This window comes from Solanum verrucosum, unplaced genomic scaffold (genome assembly GCF_900185275.1).
Source record: "Solanum verrucosum unplaced genomic scaffold, falcon-dt-bn FXZP01000008.1, whole genome shotgun sequence".
In the NCBI taxonomy this organism is placed as follows: Eukaryota; Viridiplantae; Streptophyta; class Magnoliopsida; order Solanales; family Solanaceae; genus Solanum; species Solanum verrucosum.
In genome coordinates, this window is record NW_026020195.1 from 1,086,743 (window position 1) to 1,105,902 (window position 19,160).

At 34.0% G+C, this 19,160-nt stretch overlaps 2 protein-coding genes and 1 pseudogene across 2 annotated transcripts; all 3 read left to right on the forward strand.

The window, feature by feature from the left end:
• The first annotated feature begins 6,757 nt into the window (after positions 1-6,757).
• On the forward strand, positions 6,758-8,472 carry LOC125829772 (F-box/FBD/LRR-repeat protein At1g13570-like). The gene is made up of 3 exons (XM_049508971.1): positions 6,758-7,586; positions 7,672-7,836; positions 7,928-8,472. Exons 1-3 carry the CDS (start codon positions 6,777-6,779, stop codon positions 8,228-8,230), a joined length of 1,278 nt encoding a protein of 425 aa, XP_049364928.1. The 5' UTR covers positions 6,758-6,776; the 3' UTR covers positions 8,231-8,472.
• Positions 8,473-10,757: 2,285 nt separating this feature from the next.
• On the forward strand, positions 10,758-14,083 carry LOC125829653 (F-box/FBD/LRR-repeat protein At1g13570-like; annotated as a pseudogene).
• A 229-nt stretch (positions 14,084-14,312) lies between these two features.
• Positions 14,313-18,056, forward strand: LOC125829654 (uncharacterized). Its single transcript, XM_049508844.1, is given in 6 exon segments — positions 14,313-15,203; positions 15,342-15,484; positions 16,624-16,759; positions 16,761-17,531; positions 17,624-17,803; positions 17,886-18,056. Coding segments are annotated over 6 exon segments (2,292 nt in total).
• Positions 18,057-19,160: the final 1,104 nt, after the last annotated feature.

Here is a 19,160-nt window from a genome sequence, read left to right on the forward strand (position 1 = left end):
AATACTTGGCAAGTTTCACTAAAAAAATCAGCTCAGTAGCCGTTTCATAGCTTTAGCTAGATTTGACACCAAACTAGTAACTTTAACTCTAAAATTTGAATAGCATTCTCACAATTTGTGTCACCATAGCTTGCTTGGCAAGTAAATCCTATCACGCCTTAAATCTACATTAATATGTTCACCTCAACATGATTTTTATAAGTTGGAGGGACAATATTTCTATGATCCTTATACTCACTAACACTCTAACTGATGGTACAACTCCAACTGTAGATCTAGCTCCCTCTGACAAAAGAGACTTTTCCTACAAAAAACCTACTTACAAAGGCAAGTCCAAGATTTATACTTACAGGGTCATTGGATATTTAAAGCTATGGGTTCATATCTACTATTTGTTGCAACTTTGGTGCATTTAATGCTCCGTGTTGAAAGTATTGAGTTCATGAACCCACTAATATTACTCCGCTTACTCACACAACTATATCCCACTCTCCACTGGACACACAAATCACAAGTCCCAGAAAATCTTTAATAATTAAAACCATGTTTATAGCATGTACAACAACAATGACCCTTTCTCGTAATGAGAATGCATATAACCCTATTACGGTCTTCTCTATGGAAAACACTTTATCAAAGAAAACCAACTTCTAAATTTTTTTTATTGCTTGGTAGGTTATAGGTATGGTAGTGATCAGTGAAAACCACAAGTAGCAAATTGCTTGACTGGGTTTACATGTTTAGTGCAAGTAATAGTTGGGTGAAAACCGACTTAAAATCATAAACAGAGCTATTTTATTTACATAGGAAAACATTTTAAGCAATCCATATTAAGGACAAATTTCAAACAAATAAAAATTCTTACATCCTATGTTGCTCATACCCTCTAAAAATGCTAGTGTTGAATCCTCCCAAAGAACCAAAGACCTTTGGAGGATCTGAGCAACGTAGGATTCCTAGCAACATAGCTTACATCAACCGAATTAAGCATAAAAAATGCTTACATCCTATGTTGCTTGTACCGTCCAAAAATGTTACTGTTCAATCCTCCCAAAAACAAAAAAAAAACTTTTGGAGAATCCGAGCAACGTAGGATTCCCAGCAACATAGTTTACATCAACCAAATTAAGCATAAAAAATGCTTACATCCTGTTTTGCTTGTACCCTCCAAAAATGTCCAAGTGTTGAATCCTCCCAAAAACCAAAAACTTAGGATTCCAAGCAACATAACTTATATCAACCAAATGAAGCATAAAAAATGCTTACATCCTATGTTACTCGGACCCTTTAATGTCGAATCCTCCCAAAAAACAAACACTTTTGGAGGATCAGAGCAACTTAGGATTCCAAGCAACATAGTTTACATCAACCAAATTAAGCATAAAAAATGCTTACATCCTATGTTGCTCATACCCTCCAAAAAAAGTTAGTGTCAAATCCTCCCAAAAAACAGAACTTTTGGAGGATCCGAGCAACGTAACATAGGATTCCCAGCAACATAGCTTACACCAACCAAATTAAGCAGCTTTTTCTACAAAAACAACAGCATACCCCTCCTAATCCCACAAGGTGAAGTCTAGAAAGGATAGCATGTACACAAGATCTTACTCCTAACTTTGTTTTTCGATAGCTCCTCAACTCAAAAGAAATGTCATGCAGTAAAATCAACATCTAAAAAACAGCAAAAAAGGCAAATAGGGCTTTTTCTACATTCCCGAATCCCAAGAAAACCAAAACCTTCAAAAATGAAGTACAAAAAGGAAGATAGGCTTTTATTACACAAATTAACAACACCCAACTGAGAAAGATTTGATTTTTAAACAGAACAATGAAGCAAATTTTAAGTTTATCAAGAACTAAAATTATTACAGATACTGTAAACATCCAAAAATAAATAAAAAAATAATCAAATACCCTTTTGCTCACACGTTATCCTTCAGCTGCTGAGCACAAATTTGTATGATTTTGAAGTCTTCAAATTTATCACCCCGGAGTGAAAGAGGAACTGGAGAAGAGGGAGAGGTTTTCTTCTGTAAGTAAATTTTACATAAATGTAATATGGAGTGGAGTGGTGGGTGGGGTGAGGTGGTGTGGGTGGGTGGGGGCAATTAATTATTGAGGTTTCTTAGTTATATCTTTTGTTTGTATCAATTTACGTGACACAATTTAATTTGACATAAAATATTTTTAAAAATGAAAAGGAAATTGAAATGTGAGATATGTAAGGCAAATCTTAGATATTTATGTGATTATAAATTATTTTATTAAAATTTAGAGTTAAAATATATCTTCCTTATTTTATATTAATTGTTCATTTTTCTTGTTATAAAAAATCATAAATTAAAACGATGATTTTTACTAATTTACCTTTTAAGAATTTTTTTCTCAAGCTTTACAAGCTTGATTATATTTACAAAAATTTTAAAAATATATTAATTTTAAGGATAATAATTATTTATAGTAAAGTGGACAATTAATATAGGACTAGTGGAGTATCTAATTATGAAAAGATTTTTTTTTTCGGAATAACCTAAAAAAAGTGAGTATCACATAAATTGAGGAGAAAAAAAATAAAAATTAATGTGGTTATTTATTTAGAGAAATTGGCACGTATATTTAGTTAGGGAAAATTTATTTTGATCTGTCCACTTAATTATTTTTTGCATGTGACATGTAATACCTCTAAATAGTTGAACTTTTTTTTTTTTTTTTTTTTTTTTTTAACCGTGGTTTCCGGGTGTCGCTTTGCGAACCCGACTAGCTGTACCCACCGGGTCCCGCTGTTTCAAGGCGGGTGCACCACGGTTAGTTCCACGGGGCCCTGGAGACGCGGCCGGTTTGTAATGCCTCCAGTGGCCATGCTGGGGCTCGATTTCGTAAGTCACTTACAAACTCTCTTTTCTAATTTTGTGACCTATTTTTTTATAAAAAAATCGTTAGTTTTATATATAAGAGATATAAAAAACACCAAGAGATATCATTTGATTGGTATTATAGACACAAAATTCCTACATTTTAACCACTTTTATATAAAGGCTGATCTAGAAGGGGCTAGGGTATATTCATTCGAATTTCTTGACAAAAAATGTATACGGTATATAAGAGTTTTTTTTAGTGTTTATATATAAATTTTAAATTCTTCAAACATAAATGGCTCCATACGTTAAGGCGTTTAAATTTCACATGTTTGATCACCATTTTTTTCTTTTAGCGGACCATGAAAAAGTTGGAGGTTTTGCAGTAGTATGAATTCTTTTTATATATATACGGTGAATCCATAAAACATTTTTATTTTTATCAATAATGTTATTATGTACTAAAATATTTTAAGAGAACAAATAAAATAATTAAACTTAGCGAAAAATTGAGTTGGGTTGGGTCTTGACTCATTATCAGAGCCCGTTTTGGCCCAATTCATTTTGAGCCAATCAAATTCAATTTGAATTGCGTCTTGATCCGTTTGTTATCTTGACCCATTATGATTCACCCAAATTTGATCCAATTTGCTCAATTACCACCCCTAACAAAGTCTGAGATTAAAATAGAAGAAAATTCAATGAAACAAATGCACTTATACAAGAAAAACTAATCAAAAACTACCAAATTGTTACCCTATTTTGGAGGAGTTGCGATTTAACAGAGCAAATGAAAAAAAACTTGCTCTTAATTGTGGGATGATGAGAGAGAAACTGTGGTGATCTCCTAGAAATGCCTAATGTTACAACTAAATTGTAGCTAGTCGTGTGTATTTACTAGGGGTGTTCACGGGTTGGTTTGGATCGGTTATTGGTCAAAATCAAAACCAAACCAATTTAATCGGTTTTAAAATTATCAAAACCAAACCAAACCAAATATAATATAATATACATTTATCGGTTTGGTGATTATCGGTTTCGGTTTGGTTTGGTTTGGTTCGGTTATTCGGTTATTAACCATACACAAAAATAAAAATAAAAAATTCATTTAAAATGTGAAAAAAATGACAACAATCCATTCAAAACGAAAAATAGTTAGAATGACTTAAATTACTAAACTTTCAATCACTAAATTTACTATCAATAAAGCTTTAAAATTCACTATATTGGCCTAGAAGGAAGAGACAATAACATTTTCAGTCCCACAAAGAATTGACATAGACACTCATGTACATGAAATCAATAAGATAAATGTTTCATCTTGAGCATTTTTGCTTTCAATAAGTAAATTATAAAGAAACTTTAATGAAAATATGTATAAGATCTTTAAAATTGTTTATAAAAATAATATATTAAGTATGTATATTAATAAAATATATGTATATAATTCATCGGTTCGGTTCGGTTCGGTTATTTCTTTGGTTTTTTTCGAATAAAATTATAACCAAACCAAATACTATCGGTTTTCAAAAATCTAAAACCAAACCAAACCAAACCCAAATAAAATCGGTTTTATTTTATCGGTTTGGATCGGTTTTTATCCAAACCGTGAACACCCCTAGTATTTACCATTTTGCTATGAAATAAAAAGATTAGTTGTAAATAGTAATTATTTAAAGCATTCACTATATAATCACACATCATAAGTTAGTTGTACAATGTAATATTTTTTTATTTTAATAATTAGATAGATTTTATCATTTCATTAGATTACATGATGGGCAACAAAAACAACAACATTTCCAGTGGAATCCTTATAAGTTGGTCCTTTTATGCTCATTAGGGTTACTATCTCCACTCGGTTCAATCACGAAAGCTGCGGTAGCGTAAGATAGAGCAAAGGGAGATTGATTTCATTTTCTGCATCAGGTACGCTTTGTATGAGTTCAAAATCCTGGTATGTATATATGTTAATTTATTTATTAGCATAAATGTTTATGCTTTTACATGTTGTATCAGAGCCTGAAACTTGAACTAATGATCTTCACTCATCAAACAACTTTATCATGTTATGAGAGGCGGACCCACATTCATATGTGCAGGTGCAAGTGCACCTATTAACTTTTAAAAAATCATGTCTATATATCCTGCAAACTGGCAAAAAAAAAGAATTTAATTAACAATACACTTTTAATGAGTCTAGGAGTGTCCTTGTGATGTTGGTACAAGCTAGATGAATAGATTAGGGTTTGAATCTAGCTAGAGCCCTTATTTCTTTTTAAGTTTATTGGTGCGCCTGAAGTCTTCAATTCTTGTGTTCGTTTCTGCTTGTTATAGATACAAATTTTTATGTTCTATTACGTCATAAGATTTTAGACAACCACCATTAAGATTGAAGAAAGAAAAATATGTTAGAATGGGCATTAAATAAACTACAACAATATTTTTTTGATAGATTTAATACGTCATGTTAGGAATCTAACTTAAAGAAAGAGAATGATTCTTATTTAGTCCTAGAACCATGAATTCCAAACAGAAAAAGTTATGGAAAAACATTGACAAATTTTTAAGTATTAAATTTTTTTTTGAAAAAAGGCATAAGTACTCCCTTGAACTATGGTCGAAATTTTAAGGACACACATTTTCTTTACAGAGTCCTAATACCTCCTAGAACTATTTTGAAATGTAATAAATACACCTTTTGGTGTTGAGGTGACATAGAGAGTGTTAAAAGCAAATGACAAGTAAAAAATATGAAAAAATAAATCTAATCAGTATTGAACATATGTCCTTTCTTAATTGAACATTTTACCATTAGTTAGTACACATAATTGATAAAAAAAAAAAAACCTAGTTACAACAACAATAACAATAGTAATATTATTTTTTTCAAAAAAAAAAACTATAATACACTCTGATGATGATGGGTGTATCAAAATTCGTAGTGTAATGGTAGCAACAAAATTAAGTTATTTCAAACTTGTTTCCTCTTAAGATTGGAGTTTTCTAAATAATTACACTATTAAAAAAAAGTAAAATATTTGTGAAATTCTAATTATGCTAACTTGAGAAAACAACATTAAAGGTATATGGACTTATGGCTTAGTCTTGAATAATGAATATCACCTTGTTCAATTATCAACATTTTTTTTAATTTATAGGAATCTGTTTTCTCATTCAAGATTTGAGGGTTTTAGGTTTAATTAAGGGTTTGGATATGAATATTTGAATTAACAATATAATATTATTTCTCATGATTTTGGTGTTCTTATTAATAGCTTATACATAGATTAAAATTTCATGATGTATTTTTTGAATCTCTTTCACCAAAATATTGAAATTAAGTGTGTAGTTCACTAAATTAATTTTTTCCCCTTCTCGTAGCACAAATGTTTGGGGTCATATAATTGTAATACTAGTATTAGTTGTACCAGAGTTAAATTTACAATCAAACATTGTATAGAATTTAACACATATACTATTTTTATATATACTACCAAACGACTCTTTTAGTGTTGAAGGAAATGTCAAGTGTTACCTATTGATTTATAATGTTATGATAAACACATGTCATTCATATAGTGTTTTGATGTAAGCACTCGATACTCTAAATTTCTACCCTAGTACAATAAGTATAACATCTTTCTTCAATTTCTATACAGAAAATACTTTATATGTGTTTGATTTAACCTAAGCCAGACAATTTTACATCAAGAGTTGCAAATTAAAGAAATCAATACAAATGTCATCTACAAATAACTTCTTTTGCATTTTTTAAACATGGAAAAAGGTTATATTTACCCCCCTATTATGCACCTTTTCTTTTATTCTTAGAGTTGTGACATGTTTGTTTGTTGTTCGTGTAGCATATACTCTGACCTTACCTACCTATCGTATTTTGATTATTTTCTACAGATTATCATGCCTCCGGATGAACAAAGACTATGTTTACCTTCTCCTGATCGACTTAGCAACCTTGCCATTCATTTAATCGATGACATTCTAAATAGATTGTCTTTTCGAGATGTTGTAAGAACTAGTACACTTTCGAAGGATTGGCAATATACTTGTCGTAGAATTCCACAAGTGAAGTTTGATCAAACAGTGTGGAAAACACCAGAGGACTTGACATCCCCTACCATTGGATTTATTCCCATTCTCCATAGTTTCTTGAGGTTTCATATAGGAATAACATTGAAGGTCACCCTCGATATTATTAGTCTAAAAATATGTCCTAATGTTGATCGTTTGATATTTCTCCTCGACACAAATTTCATTCAACATTTTGTCCTTAAACTTCCATTTACTTATCCCCGATACAGTTTGCATTACTTCCTTTTTTATTGTTCAGCATTGAGGCATCTGTATCTCATGGAATGTGAAATACATGTTCCAAGTTTCTTTCGGGGATTTAAAAAGCTTATTAGTCTAAAATTAAAATCTGTCACGTTATCTTCTGATACGTTTGAAGGTTTGATCTCTAATTGCCCGTTGCTTGAGGATTTGGTGCTAAAAGACATACATAATCCGTACCTCATGAGTATTAGTGCTCCTAAGCTAAGGTCATTTGTCTTTCGTGGCAATATACAGTTGATATATCTTGAAAATGTCCCTCTTCTTTCGAATATTCTGTATGAGCCTAGAGACTTAGTTCTAGAGGACGAAGATGATTTTGCTAATATTTTTTCGTATATTCCTGCTCTTGAGTGTTTCAGCTGGGATCATTTTGAGGTAATGTTCTTTCATTTTAATTACTTGCATTTTCATACATGTACTTTCTCTTTTAGCATCCTGATTTTTGTCATTTTATTCGTAGGTTGATATTGGATCAACTGAATTTATACCAACAAGGCTTCCATCAGCTCTTGACTGTCTGAAACGCCTCTTCATATCTTGGATTACTCTTGGAGAGTTTTTTGAGCTTTCGTTTACTCTCTGTATGATACGAAGCTCCCCAAATTTGGAAGAAATTGAAATTAAGGTTGTCACTAATGTTTATTTTTCTCTCTATCTTTTGCATATTTTATATTCGTATGTAATGACTTGATGGTGTTTTTCTTGATTTTTCTTAGGGGTGTATCCTTAGTGATGGGGATTATTTCGAATCTGTGCCCCAGGAGGTTGTTGATGAGATTCCTGCAAGCTTTTCGGATATGACATTTAATCATCTGAGGACAGTTAAGTTTTATGATGTACTATTAGAAGAGGGTGAAATGCAGCTTATCAAGGTTTTATTGGCAAAGTCTCCAGCACTGGTGAAAATGGAAATCAAGCCTCGTCAAATGGAAACTAAAAAATCTCTCAAATTACTCGTGGAGATAACAAAGTTTCAACGGGCATCATCTAAATCAGAAGTTGTGTATCTTGTTGATTAGTATCGTTATCACAATCTTGCTTGATCTTTGGCTAAATTGTTTTGGAAGTGTGAACAGAAACGAAATGTTTGGTTGATGGAGTAGTAAGGCTGTGTTTTGCCTTTGCTTTAAGGTACTATTAAGTTTTTTTTCTGCTTGGAAACATAGAATTGTGAACCTGGATGAATGTTTTGAATACTCTGTTTGGGAACAGAGGTGGTTTTTACATTTCATGCTTGTTCTTGAATGATGTATGATTTGAGACTTTGGTTGTTTATTTCGAAGTAATGTTGTGTGTTGAATTCCCTTAGGAGAGCTTGAAGTATTGAGTGGAAACTTACTTTCTGTCTGGTTAGTAGGAATCTCTTTCCTGTTAAGGAATTAGTCCAATTTAGACCGAGAAGTATTTATGTTGGACATGATTCTTCCTCATCTGTGAAGAAGAAACTCGAAGAAGCATCACCCAATATGGGGTTCTTGAGTTGATGTTTATTTTGAAGTTATGTTGTGTGTTAAATTCTCTTAGGCGAGCTTGAAGTATTTAATGGAAACTTACTTTTTGTATGGTTAGTAGGAATTTCTTGTTTGCTAAGGGATATGTTGGACATGATCCTTCCTCATATGTGAAGAAGAAACTGGAAGAAGAATCACCCAACTCGGGATTCTTGAGTTGATATTTATTTTGAAGTTATGTTGTATGTTAAATTCTCTTGGGCGAGCTTGAAACATTGAATTGGAAACTTACTTTTTGTCTGAGTAGTAGGAATTTCTTGTTTGCTAAGGGATTAGTCATAGTTAGACAGAGAAGTATATATGTTGGACATGATCCTTCTTCATCTGTGAAGAAACACTAGAAGAAGCATCACCCAATTTGGAATTCTTAAGTTGAATTTATTTCAAAGTTATGTTGTGTGTTAAATTTTCTTGGGCGAGCTTGAAGCACTGAGCGGAAACTTACTTTTTGTCTGGTTAGTAGAAATTTCTTGTTTGCTAAGGGATTAGTCAAAGTTAGACCTAGAAGTATATATGTTGGAAATGATCCTTCATCATCTGTGAAGGAGAGACTCGAAGAAGCATCACCTAATTTGGGATTCTTGAGTTGATGTTAATTTCGAAGTTATGTTGTGTGTTAAATTCTCTTGGGCGAGCTTGAAGTATTGAATGAAAACTTACTTTTTGTTTGGTTAGTAGGAATTTCTTGTTTGCTAAGGGATTAGTCTAAGTTAGACAGAGAAGTATATATGTTGGACATGATCCTTCTTCATTTGTGAAGAAGAAACTCGAAGAAGCATCACCCAATTTGTGATTCTTGAGTTGAATTTATTTCAAAGTTATGTTGTGTGTTAAATTTCCTTGGGCGAGCTTGAAGCACTGAGTGGAAACATACCTTATGTCTGGTTAGTAGGAATTTCTTTCTTGTTAAGGAATTAGTCAAAGTGTGATCGAGACGTACATTCGACATGTTCCTTCCTTATCTGTGAAGAAGAAACTCAAAGAAGCATCACCCAATTTGGGATTCTTAAGTTGATGTTTATTTCAAAGTTATGTTGTGTGTTAAATTCTCTTGGGCAAGCTTGAAGCATTGAGTGGGAACTTACTTTTTGTCTGGTTAGCAGGGGTTTCTCACCTATTGAGGAATTAAGTCCAAGTTAGATCGAGAAGTAGTTGGACATGTTCCTTCCTTATTTGTGAAAAAAAAAAAACTTGGAGAAGCATCACCCAATTTGGGATTCATGAGTTGATGTTTATTTCAAAGTTATGTTGTGTATTAAATTCCTTTGGGTGAGTTTGAAGCGTTGAGTGGAAACTTACTTTCTGTCTGGTTAGTAGGAATTTCATGCCTATTAAGGGATTAGTCCAAATTAGACCGAGGTCCGAGAAGTATGTTGGACATGTTCCTTCCTTATCTATGAAGAAGAAACTCGAAGAAACATTACCCAATTTGGGGTTCTTGAGTTAACGTTTATTTTGAAGTTATGTTGTGTGTTAAATTCCCCTGGGCGAGCTTGAAGCATTGTAATTGCAGAACTAACAAAGTATTTACATTGCATTCTTGTTATTTATTCATCTATGAAATAAGACATGGTCTTGGAATTATCACCGACTAATTCAAGTAGAAAATACAAACACATGATAGTTCAGGTACATAAAAACTCGTAAAAGAAAAGGCGAGACTTTAAATATGTTCTTGATCATCATCTCCTTAATTTTTCTTGTACTATCACTTATATACTCCCTTTGTTATAATATATGTGATGCATCTTAATTTAGAATTGAGTTTAAGAAATATTTTTTAAAAATTGTAATCTAAATAAATAATAAGTATTTGTGTGGTTATATATCACGATCAAAATAGAAGTTAGAAGTTAAACTGTTTCTAAATAAACCATATTGTTCTTTATTTAGACTTTATTTCGAGACAAAAATAAAATTTATAAGGGCCTAACTGTAGTTTTACCAAACTAAAAAGGATGAAATTGCAAATTGTCCATTTTACACCATGGAAGCTGAACTATGGAAGCTTGTCTCTTCAGTTTCTTCCAACACCTCCATTGAGAAGACAAATCGACCAGAGTGCTTCACATTCATCCTCTCTGGTTCTTCATCTTCTTCTCTGTTTCTTTCCTTTCTTTTTATTTCTTCTTACTTATTGTTTTCTTCATTGTTAACACAAACTCTGTGCTTTTATGGTTCTTGCTCTTTAGGATTTTGATATCAAGATTGCATTTTTATCTTTTGGGTATGCTTTAATATGATGAAATTGAAGTGGGGTTTGCTTAAAACTTGATTGGGTTAATGTTTTTCAGGGATATGGTGTGTTGGTAGGTGTAGGTCTATCATGGATGTGTTTCAGTAGTGGCGGAACCAAGATTTTCACTAGCGTTCAATTGACTCCACTTGAAATGGGCATAATTTGTTTAAGTTTTGATAACTAAAATCAACACTTATTTTACTTAGGTTTGATGCACTGGTCTGGTCTTTCGGAAATAGTCTCCGTGTCTCCACGAGGTAGTGGTAAGGTTTGGGTACACTATACCCTCCCCAGATCTCACTTAGTGGGATTTCACTGGGTTTATTGTTGTTGTTGATAACTAAAACAGCATTTAGGTGTTGAAGGAAGTGTCAAGTGTTACCTAGTGATGTATGTATGGTGTTACAATAGAAAATTATGTTTCTATATAGGAAAAGACTCTTTTGTCAGCAAAAACTAGATTTGCAATTAAAGTTTTGTCATTTGTTTGGGTGATTAGTAAATCAAATCATGCTGGGGAGTAGGGGATTATAGAAGTCGATCGTCTCTTCAACTTAAAGTTATATTAGTAAATCAAAATATATAATGCATCGTTACTTTATTCTTAAGAGTTGTGGCATGTTTATGTTTAGTGTGTACTCTGACCGGGCAGTTTGGAGATTCCTTAAATATTGTATTCTTGTTTATTTTCTGCAGATTCTTGTTGCAATCATTTGATATTATGCCTCAGAATGGGAAAAAGCAACTTTTACCTCCCTCTGATGTACTTAGCAACCTTCCCGATAGTGTAATTGATGACATTCTAACGAGGTTGCCTTTACGAAATGTTGTGAGGACAAGCATCTTATCGAAGAAATGGAGATATAACTGGTGCAGACTTCCACAACTGAAACTTGATCAAACACTTTGGAAAACAACAGAGGACTTGATGTCCCCTACAATTGGATTTACTATCATTCTCTGTCGCCTCTTTGCCGTTCATGCAGGACCAATTACCAAATTTACCCTCGACATTCCTGATAACATGTCCTACTATTGACCACTTGATATATTTCCTCTCTAGGAATGGAATTCAACATCTTGTTCTTAAATTTCCATTAGGTAACCCGTACAAACTGCCTTCTTCATTTTTCATAAGTTCGAGTTTGATGCATTTGACTCTCACAAGATGTCAAATAAGTCCTCCACCGATCTTTAAGGGATTTGATAGGTTAATTAACCTAAAACTAAGACGTGCCATAATTTCTGAATCGCTTGGAAGTTTGATATCCCATTGCCCGTTGCTTGAGAATTTGGAGCTGACGTATCTAGACAATTCCAACCCTGTGGAAATTAGTGCTCCCAAGCTAAAGTCATTTATCTTCAGGGGCAATATACATATTATACATCTAAACAACGTTCCTCTTCTTTCCAATGTTTCATATAAGCCTAAAGAATTTTCTGTAGAGGCAGAGCATGATCTTCGCAAGATTTTTGAGTTTATTCCTGCTCTCAAGAATCTCTGGTGGAAACACGACTTTGTCCATGTAATGTTACTTAATGACTTAATTGTAATGCATTTTCATAGATGGTATCTTTTGAGCTTTGAGTCATCCTGATTTTTGACGTTTTCTTCCTAGGACGTGCATGTTGGACCAGCTGAAGTTATACCAACAAGGCTCCCCTATGCTCTTAACCGTCTTAAACGCCTTAACATATGTTGCATTACTCTGGGAGAATTCTTTGATCTTTCCTTTGCTCTTTGCTTGATAAGAAGCTCCATGTTTTGGCCTGACTATTGTGTGTTTAAGGATATCCAGACGAGGAAGACGGTTGGTTATGGTACTAGACGAGAGCAGTTGTATTACTTGGATTTGGAGTCAAAAAGTTCTAATCAGTTGTGCCAAGCATTATCGGTTGATGTGTTTAGTTGTGAGGACAAAACAAGGAAATCTAATATTTGGCTATGGCATCGACGATTGGACATGCTTCTTTTGGATATCTTAATAAATTGTTTCCTAAGTTATTTACAAAATTTGATGTTTCTGATTTCCATTGTGATGTTTGTGAACTTTCAAAGAATCACCGTGTGTCTTTTTCACCAAGAATGAATAAAAGCTCAATTCCTTTTATGACTATACATTCAGATGTTTGGGGTCCATCCAAGGTGAATACGTTAGGTGGATCACGTTTGTTTGTTACTTTTGTAGATGATTGTACTAGAATGACTTGGGTGTGTTTGATGAAGTTCAAAAGTGAAGTGAATTTATTGTTTCAAAAGTTTCATAAAATGATTTGCACTCAACATAATGCCCAAGTAAGAGTTATACGTAGTGACAATGGGGGAGAGTATTCCAGCTATGAACTTGAGCGATATTTAGAAGCACATGGAATTGCTCATCAAACTACTTGTCCCAATTCACCCCAACAGAATGGGGTAGCCGAGAGAAAATAGTCATTTATTAGAAGTTGTTCGTGCTCTATTGATTGAAGCTCATCTGCCACAATGTTATTGGGGAGAAGCACTCACTTGTGCAACATATTTAATTAATTGAGTGTCTTCTAGCAGAATTAACTTTAGAACATCATCTCAAGCTCTTGCTGAAGCGGTGATTGCACCGACAGTCCCAAATTTGACTCCTCGTGTTTTTGGTTATGTAGCATCTGTACATCTTCATAAGCATCAACGCGACAAGTTATCCCCTCATGCACTGCGGTGTTTTTTTTTGGGATATGCTACTCATAAAAAAGGGTACATATGTTTTTATCCTCCAACTCAACGAATGTTTGTTACAATGGATGTTGTTTTTCATGAAGAGTCTATATATTTTTCTAATAAAACAAAACTCCAAGGGGAGGACGTGAAGGATATTTTGTCTCTAAATTATAAAATTGATACTTTCTGCACCTAGTAACCAGATGAATCAAGTTTATGTGGTGGTGAACATCAAGAAATGGGACATAACCAAGATATGGTAGAATCAGATTTGGGTACTGCTGAAAATCAAGAAATTGAAGAAGAAGATTTATGTGCTACTGGAAATCAAGATATTGGAGAAGTTAGTCCAATATCACATGAACCCCTCACCCAACAAGCAACTGATGTACCAAATCAATTGTCGCCAACTCAGGGATGTTTCTAATTTTGTACCTGAACCATCAGTCAAACAACTATCACCACAACACAATAGAGATCTTACTAAACCCACCTATGAACCAGAAATTTCTGGTAAGACTAGATATCCATTGAGCCATTTTGTGTCTAACCATCGTTTGTCGGAATCAAATAAGTCATTTGTAAATCAATTATTTGTTGTATCTATTCCTAACAATGTGCAAGAAGCCTTAATTGATCCCAGGTGGAAAGCAGCTATGGATGAAGAGATGAAATCCTTGAAAAAAAATGATACATGGGAACTTGTCGATTGTCCACCAGGAAAGAAAACAGTTGGATGTCGATGGGTGTATACAGTCAAGTACAAAGCAAATGGTATGATAGAACGATTCAAAGCGAGATTGGTGGCTAAGGGATATACTCAGACCTATGGAATCGACTATATCGAAACATTTGCACCTGTTGCAAAAATCAACACAGTTCGAGTGTTATTATCCTTGGCTGCAAATTTTGATTGGCCACTACAACAATTTGATGTGAAAAAATCTTTTCTACATGGTGAGTTGTCTGAAGAAGTCTATATGGACTATCCTCCAGGGTACGAGATACCGAGATTACATGATTATAGAATATGCAGATTGAAGAAATCACTTTATGGATTGAAACAATCACCAAGAGTGTGGTTTGGAAAATTCACCAAATCTATGAAGGCATTTGGCTATACCCAAAGCAACACTGATCACACTTTGTTCTTGAAGAGACAACAAGGTAAAATTATTGCCCTTATTGTATATGTTGATGACATGGTGGTGACTGGAACTGACCCTGAAGAAAGGAAAGCTCTCCAAAGCTACCTGTCTAAAGAATTCAAGCTGAAAGACCTTGGTCCATTAAAGTTTTTCCTTGAAATTGAAGTGTCTAGATCATCTAAAGGAATTTTCTTATCCCAAAAAAAATATACTTTAAATTTGTTAAAGGAAACTGGCATGACAGCTTGCCAACCAGCTGATACACCTTTTGAAGAAGGCCTGAAATTAATTGTTGAACCTAATCAAATTCCAGTTGATAAAGGAAGATATCAGAGACTTGTAGGAAGATTGATGTACCTAGCACACACAAGACCAGACCTTGCTTATTCTTTAAGTGTGGTAAGTCAATTTATGCATAATCCTGGAGAGCAACATATGAATGCAATTATGCGTATCTTGAAATATTTGAAGTCTGCTCCAGCAAGGGAATTTTGTTCACAAAATGTACAGATCCTCTAGTGATAAATGTATATACAGATGCTGACTGGGCTGGAACTATCGATGACAGACGGTCTACTTCAGGATATTTCACTTTTGTGGGAGGAAATCTTGTTACATGGAGAAGCAAAAAATAAAATGTCGTTGCTCTCTCAAGTGCGGAGGCGGAATTCGGAGGAATGGCACTTGGAATATGGGAAGCATTATGGTTGAGACTTCTCTTAACAGATTAGGGTTATCCACCTAAGGCACCAATCTAACTATATTGTGATAATAAGGCTGCACGTGATATTGCACATAATCCGGTACAACACGATCGTACCAAACATGTAGAAGTAGACAGGTTTTTCATCAAGGATGGAAAGATATTAGAGTTACCTAAGATTCGATTGGAGGACCAATTGGCTGATCTTCTTACTAAAGCAGTTTCAAGTAAAATGTTCTCCAAGTTTGGGAGCAAGTTGGGCATGTTCGACATCTATGCACTAACTTGAGAGGGAGTGTAGAGATATTTTAGGACTTGATTCTGTAATCTTTTAAAATAGAAACTCGATTCTAGTAATCTTTGTAAAATAGGAAGATATTAATTATTTCCGTATATTGTAACTTAGCCGTAGTTATATAATCATTTACATGCCTCCTTTGAGAAATAATAGAATACAAAAAGAAATATTATGTTCAAGATTTGAACTGATATTACTTGAGCATACGTCCTCCACCAGTCTTTAAGGCATTTGATAGGTTTCTTAGCCTAGATCTAAGACGTGTTACAATTCAAGCTGAGGTCATTCTTCTTCTTTGGAGATAATACATTTTATACATCTAAAAGATGTCCCTCTTCTTTCCAATGTGTCATATGAGCCCACAGAAGTTTCTTTAAAGACGGGAACATAATCTTGCTAACACTGCTTTTAAAGTTATCCTCCGAGAATCCTAATTGGAATTGGACACGTCTTGTAGAGTCCAGATTTTATACAAACAGTGGTCAGGCGGGTTAGGGTTGGAGTTCCAAGGGAGAGCAGAGCAAGTTTGGCCGAATCCAATAACTTTGACTCAAAATATAGGTATGACAGAGCCTTTACAGATACTCAAGATTATGTACATTGTTGAGATGAAGCTAATATGATTAATTAGAATATGCAAATTCTGATAGTAACGTTACTGTAGTTTGATGTTAAATTTTGCTGAATTTGAAACCTTTTTTCCATGTAGCTATTGATTTCAGTTGATAATATTGTTACTTATCAGTAGTAAAAGATAAATTCACCTTTTCTTTTATTCTTAGAGTTGTAGCATGCTAATTTAACCATGTGAAAAGCAGTTGTGTGTACGGTGATCGGATAGTGTTTGGAGATCCCTTACCTATTTTGTGTTCTTGTTTATTTTCTGCAGATTCTTGTTGCCAATCATTTAATATTATGCCTCAAAATGAAAAAAAAACAACTCGTACCTCTCTCCGATGTACTTAGCAACCTTCCCGATAGTGTAATTGATGACATTCTAATGAGTTTGCCTTTACGAGATGCTGTGAGGACAAGCATCTTATCAAAGAAATGGAGATATAATTGGTGCAGACTTCCACAACTGAAACTTGATCAAACACTTTGGGAAACAGCAGAGGACTTAATATCCCCTACAATTGGATTTACTAACATTCTTTGTCACTTCTTGACCCTTCATACAGGACCAATTACCAAGTTTATCCTAGATATTCCTGATATAGAAACATGTCCTAATATTGACCACTTGATATATTTCCTCTCTCGGAATGGCATTCAACATCTTGTCCTTAAACCTCCATTTAGTAGTAAACCGTACAAATTGCCTTCTTCATTCTTCACATGTTCGCAATTGAGGCATCTGTTTCTCAGGGAATGTCTAATACGTCCTCCACCGGTCTTTAAGGGATTTGATAGGCTAATTAGCTTAGAACTAATTGAAGTCAAAATTTCTTCTGCATTGCTTGGAAGTTTAATCTCACATTGCCCGTTGCTTGAGCATTTGGTGCTGCAGCATGACGCAATTACAGATCACATTGAAATTAGTGCTCCCAAGCTGAGGTCATTTATCTTCACTGGCAGTATAAAGTTTTTACATTTAAAGAATGCCCCTCTTCTTTCCAAAGTTTCATATGAGCCTACAGAATTTCGTGTAAAGGCAGAACATGATGTTTGCAAGATTTTTGAGTCTATTCCTGCTCTCGAGAATCTCTGCTGGATTAACGATTGTGTCCAGGTAATATTGCTTCGCAACTTGCATTTTCGTAGATATACCATCTTTTGGGCTTTGAGTCATCCTGATTTTTGACATTTTCTTCCTAGGACGTGCGTGTTGGACCAGCTGAAGTTATACCAACAAGGCTCCCTTATGCTCTTCACTGTCTTAAACGCCTTTACATATCTGGCATTACTCTGGGAGAATTCTTTGATGTTTCGTTTGCTCTTTGCTTGATAAGAAGCTCTCCAAATTTAGAAGAAATTGAAATTGAGGTTGTTAATGATGTTTCCTTTTCTCCTTTTTCATATGTATTGACTTTCTTATTCTGTATTCTCATCTGATGGGTTTTTCTTGATCCTTTCTTAGATGTATGTTGTTAGTGATGAGGACTATTTTGTACATGTGCCCCGGGAGGCTGTTGATGAGATTCATGCTAGCTTCTCAGATATGACATTTAATCACCTGAGGACGATTAAGCTTAGCAATGTAGCAGGAGCAGGGGCTGAAATGCAACTTATCAAGGTTTTATTGGCCTAGTCTCCAGCACTGGTCAAAATGGTAATCGATCCCTATAGAATGAAAGCAGAAAAATCTCTCAAAGTACTCGCAGAGATAACAAATTTTCAGCGGGCATCATCTAAAGCCGAAGTTGGATACAATGTAGATTAGTATCCATATCACAATCCTTCTTGATCTTAACATGTCTTTAATCAGATCATGATCTTTGGCTAAAATGTTTTGAAATCGTAAAAAGAATGTAGATGCAGCAGTAAGGCTGTTGTTTTGCATTTGCCACTGTGAAAACTGTATAAGTTTGGGAACATAAGTGAATCTGGATGGATGTTTTTGATTAATCTGTTTCAATGTCTGTTCTTTGAATGATCTATGGGATGAGACTTTGGTTGGTTACTGATCTTTTTAATATATTCATTGTGGTCCTCATGGTCATTTTGCATTGTTTTTTATTTGATATGATCATGACATGAGTTGAGCGTAAATGGAATAGTGAGGATTCATATAGTCGATTTCAACTAGTTGTTTTATGAGAGTCGTATTTATTTAGTTGGACGTTGTAGACACATTGTTCTGAATAGTGAGAAAGAATGAAATTCGATCAAATCCCTTAATCTTAATCGTTAGTAAACAATACCCCTTTTAAATGGAATAGATAATCCCTTTGAACAATATTTTTCAATGAGAATTATGATACAATATTTATAAGCTGAAATTGAATTTCAACAATATTATTCTTACAAGGTCAAAGTTACAATTCCACATCCCAGAAAAATTATCACTCAAAACAGGAAGAGAAAAAAAAAGAAGGGTTGGGGGTGGGGTTGGGGAGGTCAGTTGCTCATAAATCTTTTTCCTATACAGTCTGAACATATCCCATTCCTTTATGCAGCTTCCATATGATCATATATACATGCTCAATCGAACCCTACCACGTCTGGTATATAAGTGGAGAAGAGTAAGGGGAGGTCTATCATCCACTGAGTTATGAACCGTGCACTATTGACCCTCGAGGACTTCTCGGTTATCAAAAGAAGAAATAAAAAACAAACTCAATAACATACATATATTACTTCAGCATTCTATCTCAGATTCCCTTTTTTGTTTCATCTAATGGACTATCTTGTA